Source organism: Microtus oregoni, unplaced genomic scaffold, assembly GCF_018167655.1.
Source record: "Microtus oregoni isolate MIOR12 unplaced genomic scaffold, Mior012 000062F_ref0000492, whole genome shotgun sequence".
NCBI lineage: Eukaryota > Metazoa > Chordata > Mammalia > Rodentia > Cricetidae > Microtus > Microtus oregoni.
Window position 1 is genome coordinate 7,628,172 of NW_024543872.1, and position 16,520 is coordinate 7,644,691.

Genomic DNA, 16,520 nt, shown 5'->3' on the forward strand with positions numbered 1-16,520 from the left:
TCCAAGTATGCTTCTACTCATGAATCAAAGATAAGAAGTATGCTGACAACAGTATTTCAGGAACAGCACTATTTTTCCTTTCTAAAAACTCTATTAGAGAGCCAGGTGTAGTGGCACAGGCTTTTAATCCCAGCACTACAGAGGCAGAGGCATGCAAATCTCTTAGTTCGAGACCAGTCTAGTTTAGAGTGAGTTACAGGATAGCCAGCAATACCCATCTCAGAAAAAGAAAGAGAGAGAACAAAGCAAACAACAATAATTCAATAATTAGAGGACATTAAGACATCTAGGAAATTGTGTAATTCATAATAAAGAATAGAATAATTTTGTTTTAGTGGTGGCACATGCTTTTAATCCCAGCACTTAGGAGGCAGAGGCAGGCGGATCTCTGTGAGTTCGAGACCAGCCTGGTCTACAGAGCTAGTTCCAGGACAGGCTCCAAAGCCACAAAGAAACCCTGTCTCGAAAAACAAAAACAAAACAAAACAAAAAAAAAAAATCACAAGGAGGAGGAGTGGGAAGGAGGAGAAGAGAAAGAGGAGGAGAAGAAAAGAAGGAGACCAAAAGCAACTTGAAAAGGAAAGTGTTTATTGGCACATATTTCTAAACTGCAATCCAGAGATGCCAGTGCAGGAACTCAAAGAGAAACACTGCTTGCTGGCTTACTCACTGGCTCATTCTTTGAACATATTCAGCTACATTTTTATATGCTGCCCAGGACCACCTGTCTGTGGAACAGTGCTTCCCATAATGGGCTGAGCCTATTACATCAATTAATAATCACAACAATCCACTTACACACATGACCTAACCAACCTAATCTAGGCAGGCAATTCCTCAACTGAGGCCTCTCCTTTAACATGACATTAAGCTAACCAGGATAATCCTTAACTTAGAAATCTACATTTGCAACTTATATGAGTGCATTATTACAAAATGAAAAGACTTTTCCTTGAGTATACTGTAGGTCATGCAATATTTATCCTCTAATGTCCAAAATGGGTATTAGATACTAACCTTAAAAAGAAATTTAAAAGGAGTCTTTTAATACTATATATACTAGGAGGGAAGTTCTGAACTTAAAGGATCAATGAAGAATAAGAGATGTAAACAGATGAACCATTAAGACACCAGAAAGCAAAAGTAATGAAGTGTTGAATTTGATTTCTTGTATGAATATAAAAATATGGCTCTAGCATAAAGAAAATATGTAAACAAACCTAAGCATCTAAAAAGAAAGCAAAATAAAAGGCCTATGGAAGATTTTAATTAGAAATTATACTTTCTTAAATTGCTTTAAAAAAAGCTATAGTCAAAAAACTAATAAACGACGTAAAATAGTTCGGTACAAAAACACCCAGTCAGGGCTGGAGAGATGGCTCAGCGGTTAAGAGCATTGCCTGCTCTTCCAAAGGTCCTGAGTTCAATTCCCGGCAACCGCATGGTGGCTCACAACCATCTGAAATGAGGTCTGGTGCCCTCTTCTGGCCTTCAGGCATACACGCAGAAGGAATACTGTATACACAATAAATAAGTAAATAAATAAATAAATAAATATTTAAAAAAAAAAAAAAACACCCAGTCAATTAAGTACTAGGGCTGGAGAGCATGCTGGCTCACAGAGTCTAAGATTCAGTACACAGAACAGTAGGAGACATTAGAAATACATAAAAACAGTAAAAAAAAAACTGGAGAGGGGATTGAGAGATGGCTTGGTAGTTGGGAATGCTGGCTGCTTTTCTAGAGTACCTGGGTTCAATTCCCAGTACCCACATGGCAGCTCACAACTGTCTCTAAGTCCAATCCTAGAGGATCCGGTATCTTCACACAGACAATCAAGCAAAAACACCAATGCACATAAAAATAAATAAATCTTAAAAAAAAAAAAAGACTGAGGGGTATGCTAGCATTTGAGAGGCAATGGACTGATTTGTCAGCACCGCTTTAATAATAAGGAAGAAGAAAGACAAATTGACTCTAGAGTCAATGCACACTAATGTAACTCAGATTTTAAACACAACACAATCAGCAGCCACATGTTATTACAAGAACTTTTTCTCCTCTGTACTTCTAAAATAGTCTGTGCTTTACACTTCTAAATAGGCATTTAAATTTCTTGAAGGGTTTTAAAGAAATAAAAAAAAAGACTTTTTTTCTTTTTTGGTTCAGAGACAGGGTTTCATTATGTAGCCTTGGCTGTTCTGGAACTCACTCTGTAGACCAGGCTAGCCTCCAACTTGAGTACTGGGATTAAAGGCATGAGTCACCACCACCCTGTATAAACAGCCTTTTAGCATTTTAATTTATAAATGTTTACACTCAAAATTTTCAGGAAGATATTACATCATCAAAATGAGGTAAGCGCCAGGAATGGTGGTGCACGCCTTTCATCCCAGCACTCGGGAGGTAGAGGAAGGCAGATCTCTGTGAGTTTGAGGCCAACCTAGTCTACAGAGCGAATTCCATAACAGGTTCCAAAAGCACACAGAGGAACCTTGGGGGCGGGGAGGGGTGTGAGGTATACTCATTTATAACTCTTCATATCAATGAAATAAACCTAATTAATTTAATCTATTGACAAATGACCACAATCAAAGTTTTTTTCTTCTGCTCTGTTTTTAAAATTTATGTGGCTGGGTTTACCTGAATATGATAGGTACACACTTGGGAGGCCAGAGTACAATGTACAGGAGGCTGATTCTGTCCTACTATGTGGGTTTCAAGCCTCAAACTGGGACTGCCAGGCTTAACTGCTGAACTACCTCACCAGCCCTTTTCTAATTTTTGGTTTCTTTCTTTCTTTCTGAGACAGGGTCTTATCTTACTAGGTTACTCTAGCTAGACAAAAATGTGCAATACTACAACCTCAACCTCCCAAGAAGCTTGGATATAGACATTTGCCACAGCATCAGCTCAAAAGGGAAGGGCAGTTCGGTCTCAGAAAGTTCACATATCCAGAAATGAGCTCTCTACTGACATATACCTGTTGCGGTTATCAACATATGAAACTCATGCTGGCCTCCAGGCTCCCTAGGTATCACAAACGCATGGAACACATTTCAAAGTCCACATTAGCTCCTGGCCCATCTCTCCTCCCCCAGCTTTTTGTCCACCTTATAATAAGCATGCTTTACAGTCCATGCTCTCTGACTTCTCTTGCCAAGAGCCCTGGCTGTGACCAGTCTACTTTCTCACTGCTCTGGACTCTTCCAGATGTCTCTGTATATTTTCTCTTACTCACAATAAAAACCTTCTCCCTAATGAAGAAGTTATTTCAGTGATCTCTTTACTGTGCCCCTCATACACAGAAGGGGAATTTTTGCTCTAGAAAAGAACAAATTAAAAAGATCTTAAGGGCCGGGTACATGACTCAGGGGCAGATCTCTCGCCTATATGGAATTCAGTGATGCCTTGTATTCAAGCCCCAGCGCCACAAAAATCAGTAAATCTGAAGTAAAATCTTGAAGAAAATTAAAATCTAGGGGGGCTGCAAGGTCCTGGCTGGCGGAAAGATATCCACAACACCTCCCCTACCCCCGTGCAGTTCTGCTCAAATGGAGGCTAGCCAGGTGTCAGACAGGTGAACCCCATAATGATGAGAAAATATGTGGTGAAAAATGGGAAAAAAAGAATGATTCATGTGCTGTGAAAAAAAGGCATACAGGAATAAACAAAGGCGGTGAGGAGTAGGCTGGTGCTGGATGCCTGCTTGCCACCTGGGGCTATGGTGAATGCAGTGAGGCGTAGGCTTATGGGGGATCTGTTGCCACACAGAGCCATGGTGATATCCAGGCCGGGATGCAGCCTAGGGCCATGTCTACTTCCATATCTAGGTCCATGGCCCTACTCAAGCCAGGGTCTGTGTTGATGTCTATGACTCATGTTGCCATCAAGGGCCATACTGATTCCAGTGGCCTGGACCACCACTGGGGGCCATGTTGGTATCCAGGGGCCATACTGTCACTGGGGCCATGTCAATCTGGGTAGCCTTCAGAGCTACCTGGGGATATGGTGACCACCAGACCCAGGCTGCTGTTGAGGACCATGTCTGGGTGTGTGGTCCTACTGCAGCTGAGATCTGTGTTGAATTCCGTGGCCCATGTTGCCACCAAAAGTCACATGGAACCTGGGGTCTAGGGACCATGTCATTCTAATCTGAGTGGCCAGTGCTTCCACCTGGAACCAGGATGTCAATCAGGCTGCTGCCTGGGGCCATGTTTGGGTCAGTGGTCCAGATGCCCCTGGAGTCTATGTTGAAGTCTTTGGGCCAGTACGCCCCATACAGAAGCTTGGGATCTAGGTCAAAGCCCATGGACTTGGAGTCTGGGGGTCATACCCAGGACCATGGTGTCATCCAGTTCCAGGCTGTTCCCAAGGGTCATACCTGAGTCTGTGGTACTGTGGCAGCCAGAGTCTAGATTGACATTATGTGGCTCCTATTGCCACTAAGGATCATTAGGATGCCCACGGTTGGTGTGGAAAGTCCTTATGTATATGTGTTGCTTTTATTGGTTAATGAATAAAGCTGTCTCGGCCAGTGGTTTAGCAGAGTAGAGCAAGGCAAGAATTCTGAGCAGAGGAGGAAAGAAGGCAGAGTCAGAGAGAGGCCATATAGCCACCGGAGGAGAAAGACACTGTAGTGGCATTTCAACTCTATTTTAATAAATAAAGACTGTCTAGGGGCTGGAGAGATGGCTCAGCGGTTAAGAGCACTGACTGCTCTTCCAGAGGACCCGGGTTCGATTCCCAGCACCCACATGGCAGCTCACAACTGTCTGAAAATGCAGTTCCATGAGATCTGACACCTCCACACCAACAAACATAATAAAGTTAAATAAATAAAAAAAAAAGTTTTTTTAAAAAAAAAAAAAAGACTGTCTAAAGATCTGAGAGTAAAACAGTCCCACTAGTCAGTCTTGCAAACCAGATTATGGTAACACACACCTTTAATCCCAGCCCTAGAGAGTCTCCCAGTTTCCTGTGGTCTTTCAGTTCTCTGTTTCCCTCTCCATGTTCCCCCAGGAGGCCACCCAAGAGTTCTGGCAGCCATTAAACATGGGCATCTTTTAATTTTGTCTGAATGGAATGACTATATCAGTGGAGAGGTTGGTCATTTAAGAAAAATACTTAACAGGTGGCACACTCGGAAGGTGACAGGGGGCAAGGTGGCAGGGGGGAGCAAGTAGATCTCTGTGAGTTCAAGGCCAGCCTGGTATATAGAGGGAGTTCCAGAAGAAGCTCAAAAGCTATCCAGAGAAAACCTACCTCGGGGTAGCGGTGGAGGTGACACGACACACACCACAAGCTTTGTATGTTATTTTGGTTGGGTGTTGTGAAACAGAATATGGTAGTTTAAAGAATGGTCCCTATAGCTTCGTATACTTAAATGCTTGGTCCCCAACTGTTGGGACTATATAGGAAGGTTTAGAAGGTGTGGCCTTCTTGAAGGATGTGTGTCACTGGCTTTGAGGTCTCAAAAACCCACATAATTCCCCAGTTTAGCTCACTGTGCCACATACTTGTAAATCAATGTAAGCTCTCAACTACTGTTCTAGCACTCTCTAACTATAACCCCAATTGAAAGCTTTCCCCTTTTTTCCTTTTTTTTTTTTTTTTTTTTGTTGTTGTTTTTGTTTTTGAAGACAGGGTTTCTCTGTGTTGTTTTGGAGCCTGTCCTGGAAACTAGCTCTTGTATACTAGGCTGGCCTCTGCCTCCCGAGTGCTGGGATTAAAGGCCTGCACCACCAATACCCAGCTGAAAGCTTTCTTTTATAAAATGTGTTGGTCATAATGTTATCACAGCAACAAAGTAATACACAGAGTTTACTGGGTAGCGCAGCCAGTCTGCTAGTCAACAAGTAGCTGAGGTTGGCCAGGCACTTGTCTCAGCTTCCTGAACACTGAAATTACAAATGTGCCCCACCATACCTAACATCTTTTGGTCTATTTTTGTTTCAAATGTCTTATGTTAACGAAATATTCCCAATGTAGATGGCCAAATTTTTCTCAATATTCACAATGAATCTGAAATAATTTTAACATTTCTTAATGACAGTCTTAATTATGCAATGACTATTATATGCTAATAAGAATCTTAGAAATCAAAGAGTAGTATCTTTGACCCTAATAACACATTAAACATTTAATGATTATTAAACATGTGTGTGTGAGTGTGTGTGTGTGTGTGTGTGTGTGTGTGTGTGTGTGAGAGAGAGAGAGAGAGAGAGAGAGAGAGAGAGAGAGAGAGAGAGAGAGAGAGACAGGAGACCAAAGGGGGGGGGGGAACCAAAGAACAATTTTCAGAAGTCATCTCCTTTCTTCCACTTTGAGTTCTAGAGACTGAACTTCGGTCATCGAACTGGCAAGAGCTTTAACTCCTTGAGACATCTTATCAGCCCTATTTATTTGGTTTTTTGTTTGTTTGTTTGGGGGGAGAGGTCTTGCTATGTTATCCAAGCTGGTCTAGAACTCAGGATCAAGTGATCTTCCAGCCTTAGCCTCTGACAAGCATCTTGGACTATAGGCATTATGTCATGATGCCCAGCATCTTGACACACAAACATCTTTTCCATTTCTTTAATAAATCTTATTTCTTCTTATACTGCCTACTTCTGAAACTGCCATGTAGTAATTTTTACCCAATTACTGAACTCAGTATATACAAAGCACGAAGTGATAGGTGATGGTTTAAAGATGACTCCAGGTTTTCCTATGAATCAAAGTGCATGTGCTCTGAAAGACAGCTAGTTACTTTCTCATAAGGATTTACTTTACTTATTTTTAGTTTTATAAATGCTATGACTTAAAAACCCCAAGGACTGACAGCTGAAAAAACTGGAAGTTCATAAAGTATATCATACTAATCAATGAATGCTTTAGACAAAGAATACTAATAAATACAAGCATAATTATTACTAGTAGTATTTTAATAACTCACCTGATTTCCTTTAACCCTTCTCTCTGGATAACTTGAAGAATTTCTTTATGACTCATAGGTGTATTAGGGTATTTTTCTAAGACCTGAGAAACAAGGAAATAATATAATGAATTCTTAAGTTCTCATTCTTATAATTGTGTTATTATAACTATGCCAATAACTAGATCTAAAACATATATATCTAGAGACTTTACCCAGAACTCTTCCATAAATCAAACAGTAAGTTAAATTCTGAAGCAGAAATAGATCAAAAAGGCTAAAATTAATGTTTTAACTAATGAATATGAAATAAACAAATAGCATGCTTTTCTTGGGCTATTTATTAGCCTTGCTTTTTTCTGCAATTTCACTATAAATAACTAATTTCTTCTACTAGTTAAACAAAAACACACAGAAATAGAAAATAATCATAAATTTCAAAACTCATAATAAAAAATTGCTGCTCTGTTCAGAAATTATACTATACTGCAAGAACAAACAAGAGTGAACTATCCTGAGTAAAACATGCGTGTTTACATGCAACAGTACTTTGGTTAAACTGGCCAGAATGGTACGTGACTGTTCCTGCACTGTAGAGTTAGGCAGCAGTACCAAGAGTTAGTAAGGGGCTGGAGAGATGGCTCAGCGGTTAAGAGCATTGCCTGCTCTTCCAAAGGTCCTGAGTTCAATTCCCAGCAACCACATGGTGGCTCACAACCATCTGTAAAGAGGTCTGGCGCCCTCTTCTGCATACAGACAGAATATTGTATACATAATAAATAAATAAGAAAATAAATAAATATTAAAAAAAGAGTTAGTAAGTAGCCAGCCTAGACTAAATATGTAGAGTGTCTCCCCCTCAAAGTGGTTCATGCCCATAAGTACAGCACTTAGGAGAGACATGAATACTGCAGAAAATTCAACGTCACTCTGGGCTACATAATGGGTTCCATGTCAGCTGGGCAACAGAACAAAACAAAAACAGGACCTGGGATGCTGAGATGGATCAGCAGGTAAGAGCACTTTCATAACAATTTGTTTACAATTAATTCTTTTTCTTGGGAGGAGGGTTTAAGACAGGATTTCTATGTGTCCTGGCTCTCCTAGAACTCATTTTGTAGACCAGGTTAGACTCAAACTCACAGAAATCCTGCCTCTGCCTTCTGAATGCTGAGATTAAAGATGTGCACCACCACTGCCTAGCTTATAATTAATTATATTAATTCCCCTAATAAAATATGAAAATGAGAAATATATATACATATACTAGAAAAACCTAAGAAGAAAAATCAAAATATTTCGGAGTAAAAAGACTAAACAATTACATTCTTTATTTTTAACTTCAGCAAGTGTAGATTTATTAAGGAAAAGTGAGGAAAGCTTATGAAGGTGGGAAGGATCCCAAAGGAGACATACTATATTATATTCTCTTATCACAAGCTGTGTAGGCTAGTAGTTTTCCAAAACAGCTACCTTATTCTAACCACAGGAGGGCAGTGTCTTGTCTGTCTCTGTCTCTCTGTCTCTCTGTCTCTCTGTCTCTCTGTCTCTCTCTCTCTCTCACACACACACACACACACACACACAAATTCTACTGGAACTGTTCAACCTACAAAAATAGAATTTACAAACTACTCTTATGACAATGATCAAACATGGGGGAAAGAAAGGTTAAAAACAAGAGTATAGGGTTGGAGAGATGCCTCAGGAGTTGAGGGCACTGCCTGATCTCCAAAGGTCTGGAGTTCAACTCCCAAGACTCACATGGTGGCTCACAACCATCTTAAGTCTTCCTAGAACATCAAAATAAACAGGGAATTGGAATCAATGAATTACTTTTGCCAATGACAGAAATAACTTTCCAAACCAAGACAAAAGGAAATCTTAGCCATTCCAAATTTTGATCCCAACATGAAAGTCAGATACAGTTTTAACAACTGCTTCATCATTCAAACTTATACTACCTGATGTTTGCAACTAAGGAACAAAATGAATCGAGACGCTGCTTTCCCACTATGAATTTCATAAAACACTATGAGAAGTCAGAAACTGAACTTTACACAGGAAAACTATCCTGGTGGGAGGGAGGAAGGAATGGCAGAAGGAGAAAGAAAGGAACGTAGGCACTTCAAAATGAAAACAGAACTAGCTGGGCGGTGGTGGTGGTGCACACCTTTAATCCCAGCACTCAGAAGGCAGAGGCAGACTGATCTCTAGGAGTTCCAGGGCAGCTTGGTCTGCAGAGCTGCCAGAATTACAAAGAAACCCTGCATCAAGAAAGGGAGAGAGGAAGGGAGGGAAGGACGGAGGAAAGGAGGGAGAAAGCTCAGGTGGAAGGGTTTATTGGGCAAAAGTGAATGGGGGGGGGGAGGGGAGACAGGCCTCTGGGGACAGAAAAGAGAGAAAAGAGGGAGAGAGTCCAGCATTCGGGAAGCAAGAGGCAGGTGGATCTCTATGAGTTGGAGGCCAGCCTGGTCTACAAAAGCTAGTTCTAGGACAGGCTCCAAAGCTACACAGAAACCCGGTCTCAAAAATAAAAAATTAAAGCAAAAAAGAGGGAGAGGCAGAGAGATAAAGGCGTGTAGAGAAAAAGAGGGAGGGGTGGGAGTGGGCAGGGCCCTTTTAAAAGGGAAGATAGTGAATATGCACAGGTGGTGCTTGGTGGCACAGCTGAGGACTTTTACTAAGATCAGGTCAGTCCACAGGCCTGAATACTAACACAAAACACTCTTCTGGAGGACCCTAGAGCATTTCCCACCACATCAAGTAGCTCACAACTACTTATGTGTATCTCTAACTCCAAGGGGATACAAGAACTCTGACCTCTGCAGGCACAGGCACATGCATCACGCGAGGGAGTGCACACATGCACACATACACATACATGCTTAAAACTTTTAAAAATAAAGTTATTCCTTCCTGGGCAGTGGTGATCATACCATTAATTCTAGCATTTAGGTGGCATAGGAAGGCAGATCTCAAGTTCAAGGCCAGCATGGTCTAAGAGCGATTTCCAAGACAGCAAGAACTACACAGAAAAATAATCTTAAAAAAATTAAAAAATAAAGTTATTCTTATATATAATATTGCAGAAAAGGAAAAGAACAGAACAAGGAAATAACTATTATCCTTATTTTGTCCTGCTTCCAAAATGACCATTGGCTGGTATATGGAAACTTGGATTTGGAGAGCAATGCTCTGTACAAAACATGGGATTACTGAACATCTGCTTTCCTTCTAGAAATTGGGAACCATGATATGTGCTGCTGTTCAATAAAAACTCCTTGGTTCTGTTTCATGGTAGACAACGTTTACTCCTAGTCTTAATTCATTTCTGGAGAAAACACTAGAAACCTTCCTCCACATTTTACTCTACTCACTTCAATTTGAGTTTTCTGTGTAAATACACATTTATGTATGTGTACCTGTGGGTGGTTGACCAAAGGTCAACCTCAAGTATATTTATTTCCCTTAGTGGCCCTCCCTCTTCCTTTTTGAGACATTCTCTCACTTAGGCCTGGCTCACTTGTTGCCCAGTGAATTTTAGTGATCTGCCTGTTTTCCTTCCCAAGTCTAGGATTACAAGCATACACTACCATTCCTGCCTTTTTATGTGGATGCCAAGGACCCAAACACAGGTACTCATGCTTGTGTGCATTTGTCTTTTTTTCCCTCCTTTAAAAAAAATCTCAATCCAAATCCTGCCTCCCTCCATATCCCCCAAGTACTGCGATCATAGGCCCATATACCACAGTCTGTTTCTACCATCCCCAGTTTTGAACTGAATCGTTTGCCATAATAAACAACTATTAGTATGACTAAAAGCTGAGTCCCACGTGTCTTCTTATAGAATCACCAAACCTGGAAGTGGTATCAAGGATCTCTCCCACAAAAAGGAACTAAGAGTATGTTGCTAGCAAACACTAAAAGAACAGCTAAAAGTTTTCAAGGCAAAAAAGATACACTATCAGAATCTGAACAATAAATAATAAAAGAACAAGTCTTCTTTTTTTTTTTAATTAATGTATTTATTATATATACACATGCCAGAAGAGGGCACCAGATCTTATTATTGATGGTTGTGAGCCGCCATGTGGTTGCTGGGAATTGAACTCAGGACCTCTGGAAGAACAGTCAGTGCTCTTACCCTCTGAGCCATCTCTCCAGCCCAAGAACAAGTCTTCTTGTGATCTACTCCAACACTTAAAGGCAGAGGTGGAAGGATCAGAAGTTCAAGGTTATTCTTTGGTGTGTGGGTGTGTGTGTGTGTGTGTGTCTGGCAGTGAGTGCTGGTAAAAGCTCAGAGACACTTTAAGAATGAACTCAGCCTTTCGCAGCTAGCTGCAGGGGAGTCCAGCCTCAATGGACTGAAGTGCTTTCCCTTCACCACGGCATATTTATCTTTCTCCATACAAAACCCATGGAAACCACAGAAGGAGAGAACCAACTCAAAAAAGTTGTCTTCTGCATACACACCCCAAATAAAGGTCAGCTGTCCTCTGACCTTCACTTTGTACACACACCAAACACAAATTAAAAATATTTGTACAGGCCAGGTGGTAGCCGCACGTGCCTTTAATCCAAACACTTGGAAGGCTCAGAAGCGGGTAGATCTCTGTGAGTTCAAGGCCAGCCTAGTCTACAAAGCAAGTTCCAGGAAGTCTAGGCAGTTACAGAGAAACCTTGTCTTAAAAAAAAAAAAAATAAAAGAAAAATAGGACACAAAAGAAAAATCTCCATGAATCTGTTCAAAAGGCAAAATAGGGAAACAGCTCTGTAAATCTGTAATATAACAAATTACTTCATATATAAAAGGCTCAAAAACTGACATGAAGAATATCCCAACAGTGGAGAAGTACGTGTCTTTAAAAAGATAGACCAGGAAATAGGGACTGGGGAGAGAACTCAGTGTTTAAAAATATTTTGTTTGGGGGCTGGAGAGATGGCTCAGAGGTTAAGAGCATTGCCTGCTCTTCCAAAGGTCCTGAGTTCAATTCCCAGCAACCACATGGTGGCTCACAACCATCTGTAATGAGGTCTGGTGTCCTCTTCTGGCCTGCAGACATACACACAGACAGAATATTGTATACGTAATAAATAAATAAATAAATAAATAAATATTTTTAGAAAAAAAAGAATATTTTGTTCTTCCAGGACCCAAGTTGGGTCCCAGCACCCAATCCAGGCAGCTCTCTGCTCTAACTCCAGCTTCACTGTAGACACATTCACAGCATTCAGAGGGGAAACCCACATCAAAACACCCTCTTCTCGACTCTGCAGGAACCTGCACACACATGGTAGACACACAGAGAGACAAGTACATACATATAAATAAAACCTAAAATTTTAAAGATCAGGAAATAAGATGGAGAAAAAGAAAAAAGATATGAACAGCCAAGTTTAGTGGCAAAAATTACAAATAGTCAGACATGCTGGAGTACATCTGCAATCCCGGTTACTCAGGAGACTGATGCAGGACCAGCCTGGGCTATACAGTATGTTCAAGTCCAGTCTGGGCAACTGTCTCAGAACTTAAAATGAGAGTCAGGGGCACCACACTATGGATGCACATGGACATGGATGTAGCACCTGACTAGCAAACACAAGGCCCTAAATTCAATCCCCAGTATTGAAGGTAGGGGGTAGAATATAATATTAGTCAATAAACAGGAAAAATTACTTTAACTATGTACTATCCAGAAATACCCATTAGTCACATACTGGTGGATTTTTGTTTGGTTTGGTTTGATTTGGTTTTTCAAGACAGAGTTACTCTGTAGCTTTGGAGCCTGTCCTGGACCTAAACTCTTGTAGACCAGGCTGGCCTTGAACTCACAGACATCTGCCTGCCTCTGCCTCCTTGAGTGCTGGGATTAAATGGCCACCACCACCCAGCCTAATTATTAATAGTAATCAAGATTAAATAAACTGGGCAGTGGGGGCTCACACCTTTAATCCCAGCATTTGGGGGGGCAGAAACAGGTAGATCTCTGAGTTCAAGGCCAGCCTGGTCTACAGAGCTTCAAGTTCCAGGACAGGTTCAAGACAGAGAAACCCTGCCTTGAAAAATAAAACAAAACAAAAAAATTTAATTAAATATTAAATATAGTTCTTAATCACAGTGGCCATTTTAGGTACTCAATAGCCATGGAATATTTTTAGCACATGACAACACAGACACGATTATAATTCTGACATAAAGTATCTCCCCAAATTATTCAAGTCTTGTCTTGGTTCCTAATGAGTCAGTGTTCAGGTGCGGGGAGGTTCAGGTTAGTGAAATGGATCATGAAGGCATGACTTCAAAGGGTAAATTCATTAATGGATCTGTAATCTGATAGCTTTATTGTAAGATAGCAGGAATGTTGAAAAGGTAGGGTCTGGTTACAGAGTTTCTCTGTGTAGCCAGGCTGGCCTCTGCCTCCCAAGTGCTGGGATTAAAGGCATGTGCCACCACCACCCCTGCAAGGTAGGGCCTGGTTTTAAGAAGTATGTCTTGCCAGGTGGTGGTGGTGCATGCCTTTAATCCCAGCACTTGGAAGGCTGAGGCAGGACAATCTCAGTGAGTTTGAGGCCAGCCTGGTCTACAAAGCGAGTTCCAGGACAGCCAGGGCTGTTACACAGAGAAACCCTGTCTCGTATAAAAAATAAAAATAAATTAAAAAAAGAAGTATATCTTAAGCCAGGAGTGCTAGCACATGCCTTTGATCCCCAGCACTTGGAAAGCAGAGGCAGGAAGATCTCTGAGTTCATGTTCAAAGCCGGTCTGGTCTGCAGAGCAAGTTCCAGGACAGCCAGTGTTATGTAGAGACCCAGTCTCTATTAGATTAGATGGATGAATAGGGACAGACAGATCAATCTTAGCCAGGTATTGGTGGCCTGTGCCTGGCACACAGAGCACATTCCAGGACAGTCAGTCAGATCTACAAGGAAACCGCTTTGAAAAACAAAACAACAAAGTAGGTCCTTTGGCACAGGGCACGTGTACTACCTTAGCAAAATGTCAAGCATAGAAGTAGCATTTTTAAAAATATTTATTTTATGAGTGTTTTACCTGCATGTATATGCATAATGTGTACCTTCTGTGTGCTTGGGGCCCAAGGGTCAGCAGAAAGCATTGGATCCTAGAACTGGAGTTACAGATGGTTATGAACCACCATGTGGATGCTGGGAACTGAACCTAGCTAGCTAGGCCCTCTGCAAGAGAAACAAGTGCTCTTACACTGAGCCATCCCTCCAGCTCCAAACAAGGCATTTTTGTTAATTTTGTATGCACACTTTTCAATAGACTAGACTCAACTGAAATTAATTACTTACTTCTGTTTTTATTTTTAAATAATGAGTTTATATAAATTTTATAGAATTGGTTTTTGTTTCATTTCTGAAGGAGTTTCAGGTAGCCCAGGATGTCCTCAAACGTTACATAGCTGAAGCTAGCCTTGAATTTCTGATCCTGCTGAGTGGAGTACTAGGGCTATAGACATGAGGCACCACAGGGGCTTCTATATTTGATTTAAAGAATGTAATACTATTTAAATTGTTGAAATAAGAGCGTTGGGTGCCGTTCTGTTGTATTAGGAGCGGCGGGGCTGCGTCCCCAGCACCCCGTTCCCAGCACCCCAGCCGCCTGCATGGCTAGCTTTACCCAAAATAATTACACGGAAACTGTATTCTTTTAAACACTGCTTGGCCCATTTCTATCTGGCCTCTTCTAGGCTAATTCTCACATATTAATTTAGCCCATTTCTAATCATCTATGTAGCACCGGTCTTACCGGGAAGATTCTAGCCTATGTTCATCCTGGGTCGGAGCTTCATCGCGTGTGCCTGGGAGAGCGGAGCATGGCGTCTCTCTGAGGCCTCTGCTCCCAAGAGGAGAGCTGTCGAGTCTGAGCTCACTTCCTCTTCCTCCCAGCGTTCTGTTCTGTTTACTCCTCCCACCTATCTTCTAACCAATGAGGGCCAAGCAGTTTCTTTTTATTTAACCAATGACCTTCCTCCATCATTAAATCAATTAGAAAAGTTTTTAGGGGCTGGAGAGATGGCTCAGAGGTTAAGAGCATTGGCTGCTCTTCCAGAGGTCCTGAGTTCAATTCCCAGCAACCACATGGTGGCTCACAACCATCTGTACTGAAATCTGGTGCCCTCCTCTGGAGTGCGGGCATATATGGAGGCAGAATGTTGTATACATAATAAATAAATAAATAAATAGTTTTTAAATTTAGTACATTCAGTAATACGAGAAACAATGAATCACACTGAACCAAAAATAAGAAAATATATACTAACAGAAACTTTATAGAATGATGAACTATACCACGTAGAAAGAATATGAAAGTGGAACTCTGCCTGCCTCTGCCTCCTGAGCGCTGGGATTAAAGGTGTGCACCAACCAACACCACCCGGCTATAAATTGATCAATTTTTTTAAATTTTTTTATCTTTTATGTGCATTGGCATTTTGCCATGGGTGTCAGGTCCCCTGGAACTGGAGTTACAGACAGATAAGCTACATGTGGGTACTGAGAATTGAACCCAGGTCCTCTGGAAGAGCAATCAGCACTGAGCCATCTTTCCAATCCACACTGATCAATTTCTAAAGTCACATTTTTCACCTCTTGCCACGCGGTTTCTTTTTTTTTTTTTTTTTGATTTTTCGAGACGGTTTCTTTTTATATTCTTTTTTTTAATTAATTTATTTATTTATTAAAGATTTCTGTCTCTTCCCTGCCACCGCCTCCCATTTCCCTCCCCCTCCCCCAATCAAGTCCCCCTCCCTCCTCAGCCCCAAGAGCAATCAGGGTTCCCTGCCCTGTGGGATGTCCAAAGAACCCCCACCTCCATCCAGGTCTAGTAAGTTGAGCATCCAAACTGTCTAGGCTCCTACAAAGCCAGTACATGCAGTAGGATCAGAAACCCATTGTCATTGTTCTTGAGTTCTCAGTAGTCCTCATTGTCGGCTATGTTCAGCAAGTCCGGTTTTATCCCAGGCTTTTTCATACCCAATAGAACATCCACATTGTCTCGGTGTGTGGGTGCACCCCTTGCGGCCCTGAGTTCCTTGCTCCTTGCTCGTGCTCTCTCTCCTGCTCCTGATTTGGACCTTGAGAATTATGTCCGGTGCTCCAATGTGGGTCTCTGTTTTAAAAAGGTATAGACGGGCAGTGGTGGTGCACGCCTTTAATCCCAGCACTCCAGAGGCAGAGGCAGGCGGATCTCTGTGAGTTCGGGGTCAGCCTGGTCTACAAGAGCTAGTTCCAGGGTAAGCTCCAAAACCACAGAGAAACCCTGTCTCGAAAAAAAGAAGGTATAGACAAGGTCTCAGTATGTAATCCAGGCTGGCCTCAAACTTTGAGACCCTTCTACCTGAGCTTCCCAAATACAGAATTTTAGGTATGTGCTACAAAACCCTAGTTCTAGACAAGCAAAATCCAGGTGTGGGAACTGCATACCTATTAATCTCAGAACTTGGTAATTATAGGTTACTTGGAATTTGAGGTCAACCTGGGATACATGAAACCCTGTATTAAAATAAAAACAAACAGAATGTCATTTCACTGATAACAAATTTTTTTTAATTAATTTATTTATTATGTATACAAATTC

The 16,520-nt window shown here is 41.4% G+C and overlaps 1 protein-coding gene across 1 annotated transcript in view; it reads right to left on the minus strand.

Moving 5' to 3' along the window:
- Positions 1–16,520, minus strand: part of LOC121439655 (putative Polycomb group protein ASXL2) — a 78,558-nt gene that overhangs the window by 56,800 nt on the left and 5,238 nt on the right. The window contains exons 2-3 of the mRNA XM_041640218.1: positions 6,938–7,020; positions 3,251–3,253 (exon numbers count right to left, since the gene is read on the minus strand). Coding sequence (XP_041496152.1) covers positions 3,251–3,253; positions 6,938–7,020 — 86 coding nt within the window. The remainder of the gene's footprint in view (positions 1–3,250; positions 3,254–6,937; positions 7,021–16,520) is intronic.